At 40.6% G+C, this 22,233-nt stretch overlaps 2 protein-coding genes across 5 annotated transcripts in view; both read right to left on the bottom strand.

Annotated features, from left to right (window-relative positions):
* Positions 1–3,026: 3,026 nt before the first annotated feature.
* edn1 (endothelin 1) lies at positions 3,027–7,699 on the bottom strand. Its single transcript, XM_082186333.1, has 5 exons — positions 5,851–7,699; positions 5,285–5,435; positions 4,967–5,110; positions 4,598–4,693; positions 3,027–4,251 (listed from the first exon to the last, which is right to left on the bottom strand). Exons 1-5 carry the CDS (start codon positions 5,909–5,911, stop codon positions 4,113–4,115), a joined length of 591 nt encoding a protein of 196 aa, XP_082042459.1. The 5' UTR covers positions 5,912–7,699; the 3' UTR covers positions 3,027–4,112.
* A 2,849-nt stretch (positions 7,700–10,548) lies between these two features.
* The window catches only part of hivep1 (HIVEP zinc finger 1), a 62,800-nt gene continuing 51,115 nt past the window's right edge, over positions 10,549–22,233 (bottom strand). For 3 of the 4 annotated variants that reach the window (XM_082186156.1, XM_082186157.1, XM_082186155.1), the window contains 6 exons: positions 15,096–20,815; positions 14,822–14,958; positions 14,556–14,731; positions 13,950–14,051; positions 12,614–13,158; positions 10,549–12,359 (listed from right to left, as the gene is read on the bottom strand). In XM_082186156.1, the coding sequence (XP_082042282.1) occupies positions 11,199–12,359; positions 12,614–13,158; positions 13,950–14,051; positions 14,556–14,731; positions 14,822–14,958; positions 15,096–20,815 (7,841 nt within the window). In that variant the 3' untranslated portion in view covers positions 10,549–11,198. Of the gene's footprint in view, positions 12,360–12,451; positions 13,159–13,949; positions 14,052–14,555; positions 14,732–14,821; positions 14,959–15,095; positions 20,816–22,233 lie in introns of all 4 variants that reach the window. The other variant, XM_082186158.1, reaches the window with a different exon arrangement.

Here is a 22,233-nt window from a genome sequence, read left to right as displayed (position 1 = left end):
ACTCAGAAATTTAAATGATGTCATTAATTTCTCACCCTCATGTCTTTCCAAACCCGTAAGACTTACGTTCATCTTTGAAACACAAATGAAGATCTTTTTGATGAAATCTGAGACATTTCTGTCCCTCCATTGACAGCTACGCAACTACCACTTTGACGCTTCAAAAAGAGATCGTAAAACTATCCATATTAATTGAGCGGTTTAGTTTAATAAATCATTAATTTAAATATTGAATATTTGCCATCTTGGATAAATGTGCTCACTGCATTCTGAGCTTGTCTAATTCATGTAATGCTGCCTTAAAATTTGACCCAAACATGATAACAAGGTAGTTATCTTTTCTCATATTCCTCATGTCATTAGCGTGCGTATGTTGCCAGGAAATGCTCCCTGCTTTGGTTTTGCAACAGACCCAATGTGTCATGCAGCACATCTGCCGTCATCTCTACACCTGGCGGAGAAGGATTAATGAGTCAGCTCACCTGTATGAGTGCAATTTGCTCTCCATGAGCCATATAAAGCATAATTATTACTTTTATGAGTGTAAAAGACAGCCTAGATCATTTAAAACACTGATCAGCACTCATTCAACAAGCAGTGATCCCATCACTCAACTCTCATTTGACCGTCTAGCTCTGAGATGATGAGTGAAGAGACTGAGATGGAACAACTCAAAATCACAGTCCCGGGACATCGCTGGAATTTGGTCCATGTTTGCGTCAATGTTTTATGTTATTAAATGGCAGTGTGTGTGTGTAAGGTAGATGCATTGTTTGCATGTGTGTGTGTGTGTGAAGGTAGCTCAGGGCGGTGACCCCGGCAGCACGCGGAGACGTCAGAAGTCCGAGGAGTGTCTGCCCCTCCCAGAGTATCTTCCATTGTTCGCTCCATACGCTCTGAATGCCTGTCGGTTCGAGGAGATTCCTTGTGCCATAATGGGCTATTATTTGTGCTCAAGCTCTATTCAAGCTCTAATGACCTACGCCAATTTCCCCGGCCCCTGGAGACCCGCGTGCGAAAAGTGCACAGCTCAGGAGGAGAGGCAGCCTTTGTGCTCGACTTTAGAGGATCCTAGAATATCTCTTTCTCTTGCTCTCTTCTACACGTATGGACAAAGACAGGCAAATCAAAAGGATCTATCGGAAATTCCCTGCAGGGTGTATTTTCTTATGTCTTTTCTGAGGCAGAAATTGAAATGGTTATGTATTATACCATGGCACTTTTTAGTACATTTTCATTAGTTGGAGCACATGATGACATTTTATTAACTTATCATTGGCGCAAATTAAATGATGCATTTCAGTGGGATTTAAACAAAGTTAACGGAAAAATTCACAAACAAAAAAGTTGTTTAAATAATGCCACATATTTATTATTAATTAAAAATGGTTACTTTTAAAAATGTATTTTCTGAGGCTCCTGTAATGCGGGAATGCAATGTGGATGGAGTCTTATTAACAATATAATAAACCTTTTTGGATGTTTGTAGGTTGAAATAATTAGTAATTAAGTAATTAATTTAATAAACAGTGCATATAAGCATAGAACACTCTATATAAGTTTTTGTTTAGTTTTTTGTATCAGTAGGGCCTTACAATTATATTATATAATCTGCTATGTGGTAATTAAAAGTAACAAATCATGTAAAAATGTATCATCTTTCAACATTTTATTAAACTTTGATAATTGCCTTAATCTTTTAAACAACTTAGAACATAGTATTCTACTACATTTTACAAAAAATCACGTCAAAAGTCAAGTTTAAAGTATTTATTACATTGGCATATGAGAGTCAAATTGGACGACTACAGGGACTCGTCTCAAGATCACTCATTTAACAGTTCATCTTTTGACAAAATTCTGAAAAAAAGATCAGCCAAGAATATAACATTATTGAAAATATTAAAATCAGGAATGTCAGAATCAGAATGCGCAGTTCATGCATAAAACATCGATGTCAAAATATAACGTACAACTTCCTGTTTCCGTCAGAAACCTACACATGTTGAACGATGTTCACTAACCTGGCGAAGTTTTTCAATCCGATTGGCGTTTATTCTCTTTAACATGCAGTGTGACGTATTTCTCTCAGTTCCCTGATCATTCCGATTCAGTTTCAGCAAGTGAAGAACAGATTTATTCTTGCGCGCGTTATGTATTTTGCACGTTATCGTCTCTGACAGACAGCATGTTGATGCCGCTCACTCCGCCATTTTCTCCCTCTTCCTGGAGAGTAATGACGTAGTCAAAACATCCGGTAGTGTGGGTTTTCCAGGGAATGCGTACGTACTCCCTAGACTGCTTCTCATAAATACTATACCATGTATTGTGCACGTTAGTTTTTGACAGACAACAATGTAATAATATTTAAATTATGTGGATTTGAAACAGATGGATCTCAGGTAATAATTATTTATTTCTTAGCCAGTTCACGAGTGAACACTTACATACAATTAGAGGGGGTAAAGTTTAATGCGTATTTGGCGTGCTATCCGGGGAGAGGGCTCGAACCCAGAGTACTCCCCCTGTATGTAAGTGTTTAGGACTAGAAGTGTGGAGAAAGGGTGGTGGGGGGATGCTGCAAAACTGTCAATGGATTGAGGTGAGACTGCTGAATGTATATATACCTCTTACCATTGATTGCTGAGTGCTCTCCACTTGTGTTAATTATTGGAACGTGCTCCTCTCGAACTTTGTTAATAAAACATCATCCAGTATTCAGTGACGTGATTGATTCCCATGAGTGTGGCAATGTTTTTAGTGCTAATATTCCAAACGACAGCCAGCCTATAGTTTTTGACAGACGTGAAAATGTGTTTAAGGTGTTAAATATGTTTGATTTTTGAGTGATTATAAAATGTGCTGGAGATGTTCGAAATGCTTTTTGCATAGTTCGTTATACTTATTTTACTGAATGAAATTTATTTTGTGGCTTAAAATAAATTACATGTTAGAATGACGTGTTTGACAGCAATCGCATATTAGTTGATTCAAGTTTAAAAAAAAACATTTTACCAGGAAAGGAGTGCTTTTGATGCACAAAGTTGTTTTATTGTCTCTTATAACGGAAATCTTTTACACTTTTACTCATAAACGTATAATTTTAAAAGGCAAAATTGGCACAAAGTCTGCTCTCAAAAACATGGCAGCACCATGGTACAGCATGGTAACATGGTACATGGCACTTTTACAGTATATACTGTACACTGTGGTATTGAGAAATTGAAATGGATATATATTATACCATGGTACTTTTTAGTACATTTTTCGTTAGTTGGAGCACATGATGACATTTTATTAACTTATCATTGGTGCAAATTAAATTATGCATTTCAGTGGGATTCAAACAAAGTTAACGGAAAAATTCACAAACAAAAAAGTTGTTTAAATAATGCCACATATTTATTATTAATTAAAAATGGTTACCACAAAAATGGCAATTAAATATTATCATTTCATAGAAATAATAACATTAAGAAAAATCTTATTAGCCAATATGGCTAAATTAAAGATATTTAACATAAATGTGAAAAATAACATTTGATGCATAGACACAATTGCAGAGCTTCATTGTTTTACAGTGTATAAAGTCCAGTAACAAGAACCAGAGCTGTTCTTCCACCAGAGTCTTTGGCTTGTAGTGGCTGGATGGGCATCACACACACACACACACTGCTTTGGGTTTCTGGAGTCCACAGTTTCATTTAGCATATTCCTCCTGTGCAACAAGTGTCTTCAATGCAAAGTCTTTATCTGCGATCAGTTTAATCTGGAGGACGCAGTGGCTTCTCCGACTAATTATCCCATGCACCAAAAGTTCTAGTTCAGAAAGGTTGGTAGAGGTTAGTCTTGATAATTTGAGGTTCGGTTTGTTTCAGTCAACATCTCCATCAGGGGTTTGATTCCTCTTCCCGTTGAGCTCCACTCTGATGCTGACTCTCCCCGAGGGTGGAGACCACGTGACAAACACCGCAATCCAAGACGGTTGCATCTGCAGGTATTCCAACACACCTGACGATTGCATGACATGTGCAATGAATGAGCAGAGAGGAGCTTCTTATTCAGGAAAATCCTGTAGTGGATCAGCGAAGCTCAAAAGCTGAGGTTGAGCTCTACGAGGAAGCGTTTTCAGTCATCCTCGCTCGTGGCCTGTGGCGCTGCCTCACTTGCCATTTCTCCAGGAGAAGATGGATGTTCTTGACTGCCCTCACCCTAGAGAGGACATCTCCAATCTCTTCTGTGTTTTTTACCCTATAGAAAAACAAAGCAATGAGGTCAATATCACAGCAAACACAGATTTTCCTGGCAAGCATTAGTTGTACAACTGAAATCAGGTGCTTTGAGAATTCAGGGTTAACATTTGACTGAAATCTCTAATAATATAATAAAACCACAATCTGAACATACTAAAGGTATAATTCACTTAATGGGGTCTTTGAAAAAGTATTTACTTTCAAAGTTAATGTGCTTATATCTGTCATGAAAATGGCAGCCACAAGAGACATCAATCTTACAGAGGCTGTAATTAAAGCACCCAATTATTTCTTAAATGCATGTGAGAATGAGAATTTTTTTCAGTTTATGAGGTTTGTCTTACCGTCTAATCTTTGTCTGTTTGACTGCCAGCTTGTGTTTGCATTGCTTCTCGGCACAATCGTGGCCCTGGGAGGCATGGATTGCCTTGTCTTTATACCTAAGAAAGAAAGTTCAGCAGTCAATTCCTGAACAAGTTTGATATAAGTCCACAAATAGAAATGAAACCTGTTTCTGCAAGTTTGTTAAGTCATGTAGTGACAGATTTTATGCCTGCACGTTAATGCCATACACAGCTTGAGAAAACAAGCGTGTCCCAAAATATTTCTTAACCAGTAAAGTCTGGTGTCCTTGAAATTGCTCTTAAGATTAAAAAATATCTGGCTTTGAACTATGACAATGTTCACCTTATTTGCATTCAGTGCGTACTTACCGTATCGCATTGTTCGGTTGACAGAATGAAGAGCATGTTTTGTCTTTGCTATCTGCACATTTGCAGCGAGACTTGGGCACAACAGGTTCCGTGACTGAGCGCTTCTTCCGTGGAGCGTTTCCAAGTCCGTATGACACTGTTCGCCTAGGGGGAAACAAAAAAATGATTAGAAAACAAATTTAAGTCATGCAATGAGCATGAAGCATGAATCATTAAATAATGATTTATAGAGTCATGATTATAAAGTCATAGATTCATATTTTCTATATTTATAAGACATATATTTAGATTTGATAGTATATGCACTTTATGACTTACTCTGGTGTGTTGACCCATATTATGTCCAGGTGGCAAAAGTAGACGCACTCTTTATCCATAAAACTTGCACAGGAGCATCTCTTAGTCCTGGAGTGGTGCGCAGAGATTGACGTGTCTGGTTCTGTGCCATGGCCCAAAGATGCTGGAGCAGCTAAAATCATAAAATGATGTTGAATTCATAAGCTTTTACTTCATAAAGATTCCCACCTACAAACATGCACTGCGATTTTACACACTTAAGTTGCACAACCTAGATGCTTGATGGACTGGAAAATCTGGAATTTGTCACGCTCAATTAAAATGGCATTGATGCTCAACATATGCTGCCTACAAGAATATTAAAACTTTATATTGCATGTGTTTATGTTGTTTAAGCAACGTCATGTATAGTACTAATACTTTATTATATCTGGATACTCACTTTTCTGTATAGCCTACTACACATTCTAGCTTGTTTGATAGTTTAAAAAAAAACTTTTACAGTAATAGAGTAAACTATTTAAAAAGTAGTCAAATAATATTTACCACAAATATTGGGTATAAATACACTTAAAATAAGTACATACCAAAGTCAAAAATTCCAGATGACAGCATAGACAACACTGGAAAAATAATCCTCAAATCCATTTTATTTAATCTTATGCAAGTCCCTGATGTAGCACAAACGGTGATAGTCCAATAAATTCGCAAACAGTAACAAATCTTCAGATTTAAGCTGCGGTCTTCTCAACGCATCATTCTGTAGTCTCGAGCTCACTCTAGTACAGGAGCGCTTATATACTCGCGCTCTCCGCCTCCCGCCCGCTCACTCACGCGAACACAATGCTGTTTGTTAATAGTCACAGACAAGCAACGTGTGGAGCGAGATAAGAACTTTGTATTCCTGGGATTCCAGCGGGATGGAGACGCCGGGCGGTCGTTCGGTGCCAAGTTGTTATGGTAAGAAAGATGACTTAAACGAGTAGTTTTCATACAGGGCAGTAGAGGGCGCGCGAGTACAGACTACGCACACAAATACTGAGACGTCAAAAGAGGTTTCCAACCACTGATCTATATAATGTCATTATATAGATCAGTGTTTCCAACACAAAAAGTCAGGAGGAATAATGTGACTATTCTGACTAATAAATGTAAGTAATATATTCTTCAAATTCTTTGTACATATTCGTAGGGTAGATCAGGGTTAGTTACGTTTTACGGAATGTTTCTCAGTGTATCGAAATGTTAGTTGTGTATAGAAGCGAAATGTCAAGTCTTAAAAAAAGAAGAACATTTTCATCGATTTGCCTAGAGAAAAAAATAGTTCCTTAAATATGTTGTGAAAACAAAATCCCGCTACTGGAGCACTCTATATGGGGTAAGTTGAACCTGCTATTATAGGCTTTTCAGCACAATTTAACTAGTAAAATAGACTTTTCAGCACAATTTAACTAGTAAATAAATTATAAAACACATGACTAAGTGTTTTTGTTTTGTTTTTTGTTTTTGATTGTAATAAAAAAAAAAATGTCTTGCTTGTTTTTGATTAAAAAAATGTAAAAACAAATGGCAATTATTACTTGTGTTGTACATGCACATCAAATCCCACAGAATATAACAACTCACAAAACTGGCCGAGATTCACCAGTATAGTAATTTCATTACATTTACATTCAAATATTTGTTCGTTGTTGTAATTTACATGAATATATCAATGTGATAAAAAAAAATAATCTTCACAGTTTAAGATTTACAAGAGTAATTTAGAATAATTTGGGTTTCCCTGAATCCCTTTAGGTTTAAAAGGTCTCACTAAATGTGTGAATGATACTAGCAGCAGCAGTTCAGAATCTTTAGCCTCCAGCTCTGTCCCTGCCCAATGGAAAACCCTGTTAATAGAAACTCATGCCAGCAATCACCCAACCCTCATCCACCCGCTCCAAAAATTTATTAAAGGGATAGTTCACCCAAAAATGAACATTCTGTCAATAATTACTCACCCTCATGTCGTTCCAAACCAGTAACTTTTTTTTTAATCTTCGGAACACAAATGAAGATCTGTTTGATGAAATCTGAGAGATTTCAGTCATCATTGACAGCTACGCAACTACCACTTTGATGCTTCAAAAAGTTCATAAAGAGATCGTAAAACGAATCCATATGAATTTAGCGGTTTTGTCCAAATTTTCTGAAGACACACGATCGCTCTATACGATAAACATTGAATTTAGGCTTTTATTCATAATATTCATCAACTCACACATCAGTTATGATAAACGGAAGCTCAAGCATGTTCACTTGATATGCGAGAACCAATGAGTTTCATTCTCTATGCAGCTCGTTTGAGTTTCAGCAAGAGGTTTGCTCTCACGCATCAAGCAAGTTCGGTTTATGTTCGCTAATCATGTTTTTATGTGAATAAAAGCCTAAATTCAATGTCAAGTCAAGTCAAGTCAAGTTTATTTGTATAGCGCTTTTCACAATACAGATTGTATCAAAGCAGCTTCACAGTATTAAATTTAAATAATACAACAAAGTTTGTTTCAAGAGGAATTTATTGATTGATAAAATTAAATTAAATATCCCCAAAATATCCCCAACTGAGCAAGCCAAAGGCAACAGTGGCAAGGAACCGAAAAACTCCATCAAGTGACCTAATGGTGTCCTAAAACTCCATCAGGTGACCTAATGGAGAAAAAAAAAACCTTGGGAGAACCCAGGCTCAGTCGGGGGCCAGTTCTCCTCTGGCATTTATGAGCTAGAGGCCGGATTGTAGTTTGAACTGTGGGATTATATGAATGCCTGGCTGAAGAGATGCGACTTTAATCTAGTTTTAAACTGGGAGAGCGAGTCTGAGCAATGAACAGTATCAGGAAGACTATTCCAGAGTTTTGGAGCCAAATGTGAAAATGCTCTCCCTCCTTTGGTGGTTCTGAATATCCTAGGTATGACCAAAAGCCTTGAATTTAGTGATCTTAAAGAGCGCGATGGATTATAGGGCGATAGAAGATCCGTTAAATAGACTGGAGCTAAGCCGTTTAGGGCTTTATAAGTCAGTAGCAATACCTTGTAATTAATACGGAACTTTATAGGTAACCAATGCAGTGATGATAAAATCGGTGTTATATGATCATATTTTCTTGATCTCGTAAGAACTCTAGCGGCGGCATTTTGGACTAACTGTAGCTTGTTTATTGAGGATGCAGGACAACCAGCTAATAAGGCATTACAGTAATCCAGTCTCGAGGTCATGAATGCATGAACTAACTTTTCTGCATCAGAAACTGATAGCATATTACGTAGCTTAGCAATGTTTCTAAGGTGGAAAAAGGCTGTTTTTGTAACATATGAAATATGATTTTCAAAAGACAGGTTGCAATCGAGTATAACACCCAGGTCTTTTACTGTAGCGGATAAAGTAACAGGACATCCTATGATGTTAAAGTTGTATTGTGCGAGGTTTTGTGGGCGGTTTTTTGAACCGATAAGTATTACCTCTGTCTTGTCTGGATTTAATAAAAGAAAATTACGCGTCATCCAATCTTTTATATCTTTAACACACTCTGTCAATTTGGAAAATTTAGCGTTTTCATCCGGCCTTGATGAAATATATATTTGAGTGTCATCAGCATAACAATGGAAACTAATTCCATGTTTCCTTATAATATTTCCAAGTGGCATCATATATATTGAAAATAACAGAGGGCCTAACACAGATCCCTGCGGCACTCCATAGTTTACTGGAGTTATGATCGATTTTTCTCCATTTAAATAGACAAAATGGTAGCGGTCAGATAGGTATGATTTGAACCAGCTTAGTGCTTGTCCTTGAACACCAGTATAATTTTGTAGTCGATCTAAGAGTATTGTGTGATCTATAGTATCGAACGCAGCACTAAGATCAAGTAAAACTAGTATTGAGATACAGCCTTGGTCAGAAGCTAAAAGTAAATCATTTGTGATTTTAACGAGCGCAGTTTCAGTGCTATGATGTGGTCTGAATCCAGACTGAAACTTTTCATAGATATCATAGATTTCAATGTTCATCATATAAAGCGATCATGTCTCTACAGGACTAAACCACTTAGGGAATTCATTTAGATGATAATTCATTTAGACCTAGTTTTACAATCTCTTTATGAACTTTTTGAAGCATCAAAGTGGTAGATGCGAACGACATGAGGGTGAGTAATCAATGACAGAATTTTCATTTTTGGATGAACTTTCCCTTTAAATAGTACAGCACGAAGACTCCATAAGTGTAGCTTGTTCATGCTTGTTCCATCTAAGACAGAGAATTAAGACAACAAAAAAAGCAATCTATTAAGATCAGATGCATATGGATGCTGCATTAAGGACAATTATGGAAATATGCATTTATGCTTTTCAATGTTGCCCTGAGCTCTCCTCAGGCAAGGGTGGCATGAATACAGTAATAGTTTTCCAAATATTCTGTTAAGCCTCACCTGTACATACAGGTCATAACGATGATACTTGTTCTTTATATATAAAAATATATATATATAGGCCTATATATATATATATATATATATATATATATATATAAACAGCACTGATGTAAACATGCATTGCTTTATTGTAAACATGCATTGAAGTCAGAAAATTTACCAATGAAAGAAAACATTTCTGGTCAGAATGAAGTGGAATGTTTGATTTAGAGTATAGTCAAATCATGGAATGACATTTCCATTGGATGCAGAACAGTTTAGTATACACAAGGGATTTTAATGTTATACTCTCACTTTTACTAAATTCACTAGGTTTGGATGGACTGAATGTTCAGAGCTGTTTCCAGAGAGTCTCACCCACACTTATGTTCTTCTGTGGGCTGGGTAACTAAGCAACATATTCCCCCACCCCACCTTCCTGCATGATGCACCCTGTACTCCTCTGCTTTGCCTGCAGTGACACGACCCGTCCAGCAGGTTACGCTATTGACTCACAGTCTTGGCAGACTGCAGCAGCAGACAGCAAATACTGTCAATTGAATGAGTCATTCCAGGGCTGTAATGAGAGCTTTTGCTACAAGCCTCTTGAGGCAAGGACAATGTCACAGTCAATAATCCTCGTAAAGGAGCTGATTGGTGACGTCATTTGCTGGCCTCTCCAAGCTCCTCATTAGTGATTTGAACTGCTGAATAATTCTAGTGCCTTGGAGAGCCCCAGGAACAACCCTTTCTACTGGTTGATTAAAGAAGAAAAAGACAGCAAATCAGATAGCTAATTACACCGGTCAAAAAAGAAAAAAGGAGACTTCAGAGGCGTTTCTGCACTTGTAAACAAGGTTTTACTGATACTGTCGATATTATAGATACAGCAAATGTAAAGCCACCATTTTACTCATAACTATGGACTTATGGAGTTCAAAATGGGCACCAGGTGTAATATAATAAATACTTGACCACAACATCTGTGCACAGGAACACTGACCCCCAAAAGCCATAGAAATGTTTATATATCAGTACAACATTAATTTCCCCATCAATTTACGATAGACATAAAACTTTTCAAAATGAAAACATTTAAAAATAAAACAAATTTCCTCTATTCTTCTTTAATTTCCATATCAACTTAATAGGCAACTACTAGATTTATAAGATATTATATACAGGTTTCTAAACGTGAAACTCCAAAAGGCACAATTGTCTATACAACATGTACAAAAAGAAAATAACTGTCTGGTGCTGACAAAAGAGTACAAAATAAAATAATTGGTCATCATTTATGATTGCACATACAATATGACTGTCAGAAAATGTGCTTTTAGAGAAGGCTTGCAGAGCTGCAAACCTCCTGAAGTGTTTCAGTTTTACAAAGTGACACAGTTTTACAAAAAAGAGGGAGAAAGAGGGAGAAAGAGAAAGAGAAAGAGAGAAATTCATAGGCAGAAAAGAAAGAGCTTTTATTGGGACTCTCAGGTAGCTATGACAAGTCTGTCCTCATCATCGCTGGAGGCTTCATTGTAGTCATCAGTCACTGGTTGTCTAGAGACAGGTTGACATGGTTTCACTTCACTAGCCCCACCTGCTGTTGCCTTGTGTGCAAGATCACAGCCTCTCTCATTAGAGGATGAGGGGGAGGGGAACGAAGATGGCTGTGGTGGTGTTTTTGGTTTTTCCACCATGGCTGTAGTCTTCTCTGTGCGCCCTGTATCCTTAGATCCAGCGCTAGTGCTGTTTTGAGAGACCTGCTTCGCCTCTATGGATGGCTTTGCTTTTGTAGGATCATCTCCTGGATTGGCTGTTGGATGACTGGCTGAGGGAATAGTTGCTGGTAGTGATTCTGCAACCTGTGCTGGTGGAGGTGCAGAAGCTACACCCCCAGGGCTACGTGGCTTGTCCTGGGCTGCAGGGAGTGGGCTGAGAGCTGAGAGAGGGCTTAGGGATGGTATAAGGGCGGGCAGGGCAATATTGAGAAACTGCAGGCCAGGGATTTGTGCTGGGGAAGCAGTGCTGCACTGAGGGGTGGGGCTAGCTGCCAACACCTGCACGCCTAGGGTGGCATTTAATGGCAGACTCTGTTGAGGCACCAGCTGGGTGGAGTTGGCTAAACCCACAACACTCAAGGTCTCCAAACCCATAGGCTGCAGGGCAGTCTGGGGAGCACCAAGTGTCTGAAGCCCTGCCACTTGGCCTAGAGGGAAACAAGGCAGTACACTACTGACTGGCTCCTGGACTACCAGTGGCTGGGTCGGAGAACCATCTGGCCGGGGCGAGGTATTAGGGGCTGGGAGAGGGCTGCCAGTCTGCCGGTGAATAACGCTGAGTGCTGGGATGGTTAGCTGGACTGGCCCAGCCTGAATGGGTACAAATGTGGAGTAAGCAGCCAAGCCAGCAGGAACCAGCTGGATTCCACCCACAGGTACCATGCTGTATGGGGAACGAGGGGGCTGTTGGGAGTGCAAAGGCAGGTGGCTGAAGAGATGAGTAGTGGCTCCTACTCTGGACTCGTGGATCGGACCTGCATTTGGAAAGTGCAGGGGTCCCTGAAGAGGGTCAGAAGAGGTCTGAGTACCACGGTCGACATTGGCATTGCACTCACTTGCAGGCTGAGAAATGGTGCTCGACACTCCATCCTGTTAAAAAAACAATGTCATGAATACTTTTATCAACACTGCCAAGCAACACAAAATTGCAGTCGCTGACTACCAGTTAAAATTCTATTCACCTTTTCATGCATTCAAAGCAGTTTTGCAGACGTGCCAGGCATGCGAGACTCAAGACATTTGAATGCATATGGGGTCGGGTACTGGTATGGGGTGAGGTGTACATGTAGAGAGGGAGGGATGTACGACGAGAAAGACAATGATTGCGAGGACACGGGTCTCACCTGGCCGAGCTTGGCGCCCTTGCCTGGCACTGGGGGACTAGGGGGAACGTCACATTCAGGGTAGTCGATGGACATCTGCCTGCAAGGTGACACTGGGCTCATCATGTGTACGGAGTCAGTATCAGAGTTCTGGGATTCTGAGGCAGGGGCGGGGTGGGATGTGAAAGAGGTGGGACTAGGGCCGGGGCTGGAGCAGGATGCAGAAATGGACATCTGTCTGACCAATGAAACTGGGCTCATCATAGCCACAGACTCTGTGTCTGAGGTCTGGGAGTCTGAAGCTGGAGGAGGCTGAGGTTGAGGAGCTGGGGTTAGATTCGGGCTGATGGACATCTGAGCCAGCAGAGAGCTAGGAGCTGTGTCGGCTTGGTTAGCAGGAAAATGCTGTGGGCTTGCAGAAACAGAAGGTGTTGCAGAGAGGCCAGATTCTGCCTGACTGTCCTCCTCGTCTTCCTCTTCTCCATCGTTATCTTCATCATCTGGGCCATCAGAGTCATCACCATCTGAGTCCTGTCTGTCAGCACTTCCTGCTCTTCCTCGATCACCTTTGGAGAAAAAAACAAGGTAATGACCAAAAAGAACAGGAGGAATTCTAAAATATAAAATAGCTAATCCAAACACATAGCTATAAAAGAGCTAGGCTCTACTTGGAAAATTCTCCTAGGCACTTTATTTTTTTCAAAATGATGCACAAAATTATTTCACCACTGGGATAGTATGACCTTTACTCTTTAGGAATCTTTAAATAATGTTTGGTCCTTCTGCATAGCAAAAAAGGAATAATAGGTCTTGAAAACACCCCTCTCATAATATAGGGAAGACATTAACACCTCAGACCACAAATGCAGCCTGTGCTTGACAGCTTGTGTAGGACTGTGTGAGAGGAAAACAAATATGCTCTCCGTAACTGAGACCAGAGAAAGCTCACAGCTTCTCTCTCTCTCTCTCTCTCTCTCTCTCTCTCTCTCTCTATCCTGCTAAAATTAGATGCTGCAATTTCCTCGCGGTAAACGCTGTGTATGCCGCCCACATGCACCAAGAGTTAACAAGGAAAAAGACTGCGTTTAGAATCTCTAATTAGACCATGGCATTGCCATTGATCATCACTGCAATAGAACATAGCTAGACACAATCCACATTTAACAGATGGTTCTATTATTAGTAAACCTATTAATGGTCAGGTTGATTATGTAGTGAAAAATAACTGAGTAATTGTGCAATCAAAACTATAGTTTCTGCTTTCTAAGTTGGTAAAAGTGTGGGTCCTCATGAAATGAACCCCCTTATTCAATATGTTTAAGACTTATATTCCCCAAAACGCATGAGAGACTTCTACCTGAGTCTTCTGTGTCCTGGTCTTCAATAATACCCACAGAAACTCCCATTTCCATGCACTTCTTGCTGTGGGCTTTGGACTTCATGTGCTTGGTAAGGTTCCCTGTGTGGATAAAGGGAACAGAGAGGTCACTCAGGTGGGAGGCGGATGCAGGGCATGGGAGTGGTTTACATAAGCATGACATGTTCCCAAGCACTAGCTCTATGTAATGGGTGAGTAACTGATAAAGAAGTTCTTAAAGGAACGTGGGCTGGTCTGACACTCTGTGCTGTTCTGCAGTGCAGCGTGGGAAGTTCAACAGTGATGAATCATACTGGCTTTTTTTAAAGAGAACAGGCAGAATCGTCAAAAAAAAAAGCAGGTAAAAAAAAAAAAAGAAGCCATTTCCAGCCATCCCTAAGAATGATCTAAATTACCTAAATGTTCTCAAATTCGAACACATTTCATTAAAACTTAAAGTTAAAAACCTGTTTAGATTTGTGAATGAAGTTGGTTTTTAGTATCTTCTTTTTTCTGTTCATTAATAGTAACAATAATTGCCAATTGAGGAAGAAAACTAAATTTACCCATTACAGCTTTAAAATCAGTGTTTCAGATTGAACCCACCTTTAGTCTTGAAAGAGAAGTTGCAGTGCGTGCAGTGAAATGGACGAATGTCCGAATGAGTTCGGATGTGTTTCCGCAGCATGCTAGGTTTCTTGCAGCGAATTCCACATTCCTCACAAATGTATTTTCCTCTTCCACGTCCCCTAACATACACATACTCCTCGTTCGATTTGTAACTGAAAATATACCACAAATAGCACATCAAAACACAATTTCCTGTTAAATATTTAGAAAGTGGGGTAAGATAAATGTTAAGATTTACAAACCCTCCGTCAAAGATCTTCACTCGTTGGGGTTCAGATTTGGAGGAGTCTCTGTCTGACTCGGTCTGATTAATTGGTTGAGTCTCTGGTTTTATTTTTCCACTATTCTCAATTGGCACAGATCTTTGCTGAATCAAAACCTGAAACAATACAAAATACAATAATTTGTTAATCATGCATGCACCATAACAAATGCATAAAAAAAAAAGATTAAAAAAAGCAAACAATATAAAAGCTATCTGTTAAAGCAGCATCAGACGAGTGAAAATGCTCTTACTTTTGGTAAGATGTCCTTCAGCTTCCCAGAGTAGGTCAAGATGTCAGATTTCAACGTTGTTGTTTTTGCTTGGGTGTAGTGTATTTTCTTTGATGTCTGTTTGGAGTCGAACAAGGACATAACCACTTTGGTGGGAAGTCCCAATGGATTGGGATTGTTTGGGTTTACTACCCATGCAGAGTAGGCAGAGATCCTCTGGTCTGTCTGCTGAATATGGAGGGATTTCCTTTTCATGAGAAAACACCAGGTGAAGGTTGTAGCTGTTTTCAGACTGGGGAAAGACAGGCGATGGCTGTCTCTGGTGTTGACAACGGACACAGAAGATGCTAACTTCACTTGTCCTTGAAATGTCGAAGGCCTCAGAGGTGATTTCGATGGAGACCAGCGCTGCTCTTCAGGTTTTTCTTGTGGCTTCAGAGTGGAATTCTCTGGCATGGCATAGCTTCGAACTCCAGGTGAAGAATGTGTAGCAGGTGTTGTGGTAGGTGTTCTCCTCTCCATCTCCTGTTCACTGACCTCAGTTGTTGTTATCTGAGATACTGGTGCCTGGGTGTTCTTTACAGCTTCAGAAATCTCTGGTAATTGCTCTGGGGCATCAGTCTCAATTGGGCTATCCACTGGCTCTGTGGTACAGACCTGTCTAACCAGCATTAACTTCCTCTGCCTGGTAATTTCTGACATCTTTGAGTTCAAATAGTTAAGAGATCTACCATCAGTGAGACATGCAGCTCCATGCTCATCTTTAGCCCGTTTCTGTGTCTTTTCCATAGCAATGTCCAGGCTGTTGGCAGGGGAGAGCATACGTTTGCTTGAGGCAGTGGATTCTTGGGGGCATAAATTTGCAGAAGCCAGTTTTTGTGTACAATGCAGTGAACCAAGGGACAGGATGCTTTTATCAGTGGTTTGGTTTTGGTCAGTGGTTCTCATGTTGTTTTTCATCTGTATAGCAACAGACCCATGTTGCCTGTGTGCTTGGATTTCTGGTCCAATCTTTGAATTACTGTTCACAACATGTACCGTAGGGAAGTTAACCTTAGAAACCGCAGATGCAGGTGCAAGGGTGTGCTCATCGGTGATTAGAATCTGTGGTACAGGTGTAGATACTGGCGTTATATGAGATGTTGTATCAACAAGTGCACCAGCAGGCAGTACAATTGGAGGCTTATTGATTACAGCCTGATAAGCTTGTTGTGCTACATAGACATTTTGCATTCCATCATTTGACTGTGACGCTTTAATTTCCTTAGCAATTGGTATTGTTATGACTGGCAATGTGATCTGCGTGCCTTGCACACCTGCTAAAGAATATGTCTGGCCTGTTTTTAGTACGGGGCAATTCATTTGGTATTTAGGTTCAAAGCACTTCTGATTTTTTTCATCAGAGCTCTTCTGAATGTCTCTCTGACCAGCCCCCATATTGACCAGAGGTTGCATGTGGCATGCCACAACCCTTGAGGTCTGATGCCATGGATGTGGAAGGCCGTGAACTTGGGGTTGTTGGGTTTGGCTTCCAAGGTTGATGCTTTGAACCATTTGCTCATTTTTCGTTAGCGCGGCCTCTCCAGAATGTAGGACAAAGGACTGAAGAAGTGCAGATGTATTCAGATTTACAGGTCTAGGTTGGGACCCAGAGCATTCATTGGTGAAGGGGACTCTTTGGATGGGGGGAGTCTGTTTCACTGCCAATTGAGGGTCTGGTGCAATCTTCAAGGACATTTGACGTACTAGAGGCCCTCTTCTTCTTTCAATGAGAGGCACCTGGGTAGTTGGAGGACATTGTGTATTTTTTGGCAGGGCAGTCTGTATTGGTGGCAAAGGCCTGCTGGGTGACATGCTGCTGCAGTCAAAGGATTTGCTACGGTAGTCACAAGAAATTTCCAATGATGACTGAGTGCAGCTGATCTGTTCTGAGGTAGCGCGTCTCATCATGCCTGGCACTCCAAGAGTGTTGTTTGCTACTGGGATCGCTTGAGCTTCTGGTGGCTTCCCAATACTATCAGCCCTTGATGGGCTGTCAGATCTTGGTGGATCATCTCTGTCAAAAGAGGCTGACATACTAGAGCACCTTGACAAGCTACTATCTCTACTGAGGCTACGAGAGAGACTTGACTCAAAGCTGGATTCACCAGAAGAGTGTTCCATTTGAGCAAGTCTGATGCGCTTTTTCTTTGGGGGGAGTTTTTCCGTCGGCAGTTTGGACAAGCTCTCACTCCTCTGAGGCCAGTTAAATGTATCTGCAGGTTTCTCTGTTGATTCTACAACTTTTTCATGAGTTTCATGACCTCTGTCTGGTTCCTCTGTTACTAAGATTTCAGGGACTTGAATGTTGTTCTGGCGCACAAGCCGTGATTGCTGTACAGGTGTGCCATCACTAGCAATGGTAAAGGTTTGCTTACCATGAGGTTCCATCCCTTGGCTGGCACATTTAGGTGTAGACATTCTGTCATGGTAACTTTGTGAGAAAGAGTTCACTACAGCCTCTGTATGGCCTTTTACAGAGCTCTTTACTTCCTTTTCCCCAGGATCAACTGGAGATGACCTGTCAATGGACTCAGATGTTTCAAAAGAATTTGGTCTGCTGAGGGAGTTGGTGTGTCGAATGACTGAAGTTCCACTTCCTTGTCTCTGGAGTTCACCTCTTTCTTTATTTGGTGTGCTGATCTGAGCCTCTCTTATTGGAGATAGTCTTGACTCTTGGGATTCAGCAGCTCTACCAATGATTTGTATTTGTCCTAAAATAGCAGAGTTACTTAAAGATTGGGTATGGTGAGAATAATGTCGCCCTATCGAATCTGTAGAGGCCTGGCAGGAGTCAAAACTTCTTGAACATGGAGGCGTGGTCTCAGTTGGAGATTGGTCATCATCATCTCCAACACTTTTAATTTTCCTTCTTTTTCTTACCATGAGTGGTTGCTCTACAATGCCAGAAATTACTGCATTTCTGTTCAAAAGAGGCTGCTGAATTCCACGTCCAAACACTTCTGGCTCAATCTCTCTGGCATGCATAGGCTTATTTTTTGGACCATGCAGTTCAGAACAATAAAACTTCTTGTGATTTTCAAAATTTTCTAGTTTTCTGTAACGGTTACGACAAGTCTCACATTCGTACATTGTCCCTTTGTTTTGCTGGGGTTTTCGGTTTCTTTCTGTTGCATGCTCAAAAGACTTACTTCTCAGCTCATGTGTAATACTTGGTCCATGATGGCTCTCATCCATGGAATGAACTGAGATAAGAACGTGACCATCATTTGTGGACAAATCCTCAACTGCTATCTGCCTCACTAGGGTACGAGGATGTACAGCAGAATTTGGAGTAGAGGGAGCTGAAGAGAATACATCATCATTTAGTGAGCTAATCTTGTCATCAAATGAATGACAGATCCTTAGTGGGTGAGGTTGAGGGGTTGGATTGGGGAAGAGAGCTGACTGACCAGGTGTGGTGGGCATTGAATTACTTCTTGTAATTGGTAAACAATCCATTGCTGGATACTGAGGTGGTACAGAAAGAAGAAATACTGGCTTTGATTTGTCTGTAGGAGTGAAAGGAGATTTTGGTATGTCCGAGTTGGAACTAGATCTTCTTACTGGTGGTTTTAGATCAAACTGAAAAGAGTCTTTAAATATGTAGGATTTAGGGGAATCAATGCTACCCCTTCGGGAAAGAGAAGTCCGTCTGGGTTTGACACTGTCTAGTTGCTTGTCATCCACAACAGCCTCGTTGTCTGAGATCAACTTTGAGATACGCTCCTCAAGAGATAGAGCTTTAGTTTCCAATGGAGGACGCATTTGTACAGAAGGAACTCGAGGGTTCTCAATAGATGCTAAATGCATGACAGTTGCCACAACCGGGGAAGGAGGAACTTGTGGGGTTTTTGTAATGTCGGTTTCTGCTGGTGGAGTAATCTTAACAAAAGGACTTGGGGGACTCATAGCTTGATCTGCACTCTCAGAACGTGAAAAGTAGCCCGAGTCAGTGCTTCCAAGACTCCGAGGACTTAGCAGGCACTTGCCTTGTGGCTGTTGAGAGTAATCAGTTGCTTGTTGCCTTTGTAGCTGAGCATGGCTGCCTCCCAGTGGTGATTTACAATGCTGATCTTCATCCTCACTAACTGAATCTTGTAGAGGACTTGTGCAATCCACTTCTTTCAATGAAGACAGAACCATTACATTGGACCGAAGGTTTGCTGGCTGGAAATCCCTTTGTCTCTGGGCTGTGGCATGTTCAGGTGCTGAATCTGTAACTCTTGGGCTGTCTGCACGCAAAGGCGAAACATTTACAGGGTGGACAACCACTTTAGGGAGAGCAGCAGTGACCTTTGGCTCACATCCTCTCTGTGTAGCCAATGTTTTCAGAGTTTCAAACACCAACAAATGCTCTGATTCACCTTGGCTTGCTGGTACCATGCCTGCACTCTGCAAACTGCTCTCAGATAATGCTGTTAGACTGCTCTGTGAAGAATCCGGGTCTAAGTCAGCTGTACTACCTTCTTCATCACTGTCCCCGCTTTCCTCCACATCAGAATGTGATGGCAGACCTTTGTCCGATTCTTGGGAGAGGGATCCACTTCCGGAGTCTTTAACCAAACCCAGTTTAATGGCATGAGCATGAGACTTCTTATGCTTGTATAAGTTGCTCTTTGTCTTAAATGAAAAGCCACAAGTCACACACGGGTAAGGTCTCTCTCCTGTGTGGGACCGTATGTGTTTTAGAAGCACACTTGGCTTGGCACAAGCTCTTTTACAGTATTCACAGACATACTTCCCTTGCTTTTTTGGTTTTTGATCTTTTGCAGAGATATCAGATACCTGATTTGCACCAAAGTTGACCACAGTTGTCATCTGAACAGGGTTGAAACCAGGTGTGACTGGGACTTGAATTGAGTTGGGTACTGTGGCTGACAGAGACTGGCATGTTTGAACAACAGGGGGCTGGCTTTGAGGGAAACCACCTGATCCAGATGGAACAGGTGCATGCGTCAAGTTAAGTGAAGGACCCACACTGTAGCTTTTCTGGAACCCTGGTTTGTCCTGCTGACGATTTCCTGACATGTTCACATACTGCTGTGTTGTGTGTTGCCCTGTAGATGCCACACTGCTGTAGAAGTGTTTGGCTGTGTTGAATTGTGGCATAAATGAGGGTTGTGAATGGACATTGAAATTAACAGCAGGCATAGCCACAGCATGGTCTGAAAATGTGACAGGAATGGAAACTGATTTTCCAAGATGTCCTATTGGACTGCTGTTCTTCCTTTCTGTCAGTGTATTGAAATCTGGCTCCATAGCCTTGAGCAATACCTCAAGGGGAGCACTTGTGTGAGAGGGAGATGCGTTTTTGTTGCTGCTGTTGCAACACCAGCTTTTTGTCCGCACTGGCCCTCCAGCACAAGGTTCTTCTTCAGAACTTTTGTGGCTGAGAGCCTGTGGCTCTGAGGTTGATGACTCCTCGTGCTCCACTTTTACTGCTCTAGATTCAGATGCCTCCTGCGGTGCATCTTCAGCATCTTGAGGGTCAGGCAATCCATGTGATGGACCACTAGAAAAAGAAGAAGAGGGTGTGGCTTCCTTGGACGAAGAGATGTTCGGAGAAATTGACTTCTTGGTTTGCGATTGCTTTTTGACAGGAGATTTTGGTATTTTCTTCAGCTGGTTTTGTACCACAACTTTTTTCCTCTTCAGTCCTTTAATGACCTCAGAGTTTCTGCCAGTACTTTCATTTGTGTCTGTAGGGGAAAAAATAAATAAAATAATGAACAACCCAAACAAAATTCAACCGTACTCTGTCCAATACCTTTTGAGATTTTTTTCAGATAATTGGAAAAATAATATATGAAATATTCCTTATTTAAATAGACAAATATTTATGACCATCCACAAGGCTGAGGAAAAAACAAACAAAACAAACAAAAAACATTTGGGTTACACAATAACTCAAAATGATTTGTAAAGGTAAATTTTTTATCATTATTAAATTAGAGACATTTTTTGAGTTTCCAAAACGTAGGATCCTTGATTACATTACTCGTACATTTTTTATTATAACAGGATTATTATAACAACTTGCAACAACTGGCTTCTGAGTTGAATTATTGACATATTACTGTAATTATGTTTTTATTGTTGACAGTTTTGACTATGCAGTACAGTGCAGAGCACAACAACATGTAGCCTACACCTCAAATCAGACAGAAAAAGGCTCAGAAAAAGCCTTCATACCAAAAATCGAATGAATCTCTATTAGTGTGCACTAAATAAGATTCTTGATAAAATTTAGCCAACGTTTATGTAATCTATCAACACACAAATTACACAGGCATTTTCCTGTCAGTCTTCAAAACAAACACCCATGTGTTATTTTCTGCTTTCATTTCCTCCCCCTTTGGCAGAATACCTTCATCATGCAAAGTTTGTAAGAAAAACAAAATCAACCATAGACTGCACTTTCCACAACACCTAAACATCAACATAAACTCTACGTTTAACAGCACAAATTACCCGGAATTCAGACAAAAAGATATACAGACAAATCAACAACAGCAAAAATCTTGCTATATCAGCCCAACCAAAACATACCTAAGCAACGAGTTGATGAATTGTAGTGTAGGCAGAGAACTTCAATTCACAAAAAAAAAAAAAAAAATACAATCCTCTTCTTAGCAAACCCAGTACACTATAAGCTGCATAGGTACCTCTGACAGCTAGCACATAGACGAGACTGTTTTGGAATCTAGAAGATCTCCGGAGCTGCTACTGAGGCCCACGCATCATTATGTACAAAACCCACTCTCCGTTTCTCAACCCTCTGTCACCATCCCTCTCTCGCTTTCTCTTTCCAAACCCTCCCTAACTTGCTCTCCAACATCTCATTCAACATTGCAATTGTGTTAGTTAGGATGAGCCTTACCTTGTTCTATTCTTCTACAAGCTCTCAGTCAGTTGGCAGAGAAAGACAATAAGACATAAGTTGCATGCAGGTGTTTATGTGGATGAATAAGCTTGTGTGAATTCGTGAAATCTGTCCCAAGATTGAACGTGGTCCAGAGACTGAGCAATAAGACCTGAGCACCTAAGTCAACATCTTGCAGAAAACAAATCACTATTAATTTGGAAAAGGAAACCTGCAGTAGAGCATACACAACTA

The sequence above is a fragment of the Leuciscus leuciscus genome (assembly GCF_965113295.1).
Source record: "Leuciscus leuciscus genome assembly, chromosome: 12".
NCBI classification, from domain to species: domain Eukaryota; kingdom Metazoa; phylum Chordata; class Actinopteri; order Cypriniformes; family Leuciscidae; genus Leuciscus; species Leuciscus leuciscus.
Note: the sequence above shows the minus strand (reverse complement) of the source record. Positions and strands in the feature narration are given on the sequence as shown.

What these genes read in the sequence shown, in the direction of transcription:
- edn1 (XM_082186333.1), bottom strand. Translation starts at nt 5,911, where the DNA reads ATGGATTTGAGGATTATTTTTCCAGTGTTGTCTATGCTGTCATCTGGA. An exon ending in ATCTGGAATTTTTGACTTTG is followed by an intron (nt 5,436 to 5,850) that starts GTATGTACTTAT and finishes TTATGATTTTAG; the next exon opens with CTGCTCCAGCATCTTTGGGC. An exon ending in CAACCGAACAATGCGATACG is followed by an intron (nt 4,694 to 4,966) that starts GTAAGTACGCAC and finishes TTTCTTTCTTAG; the next exon opens with GTATAAAGACAAGGCAATCC.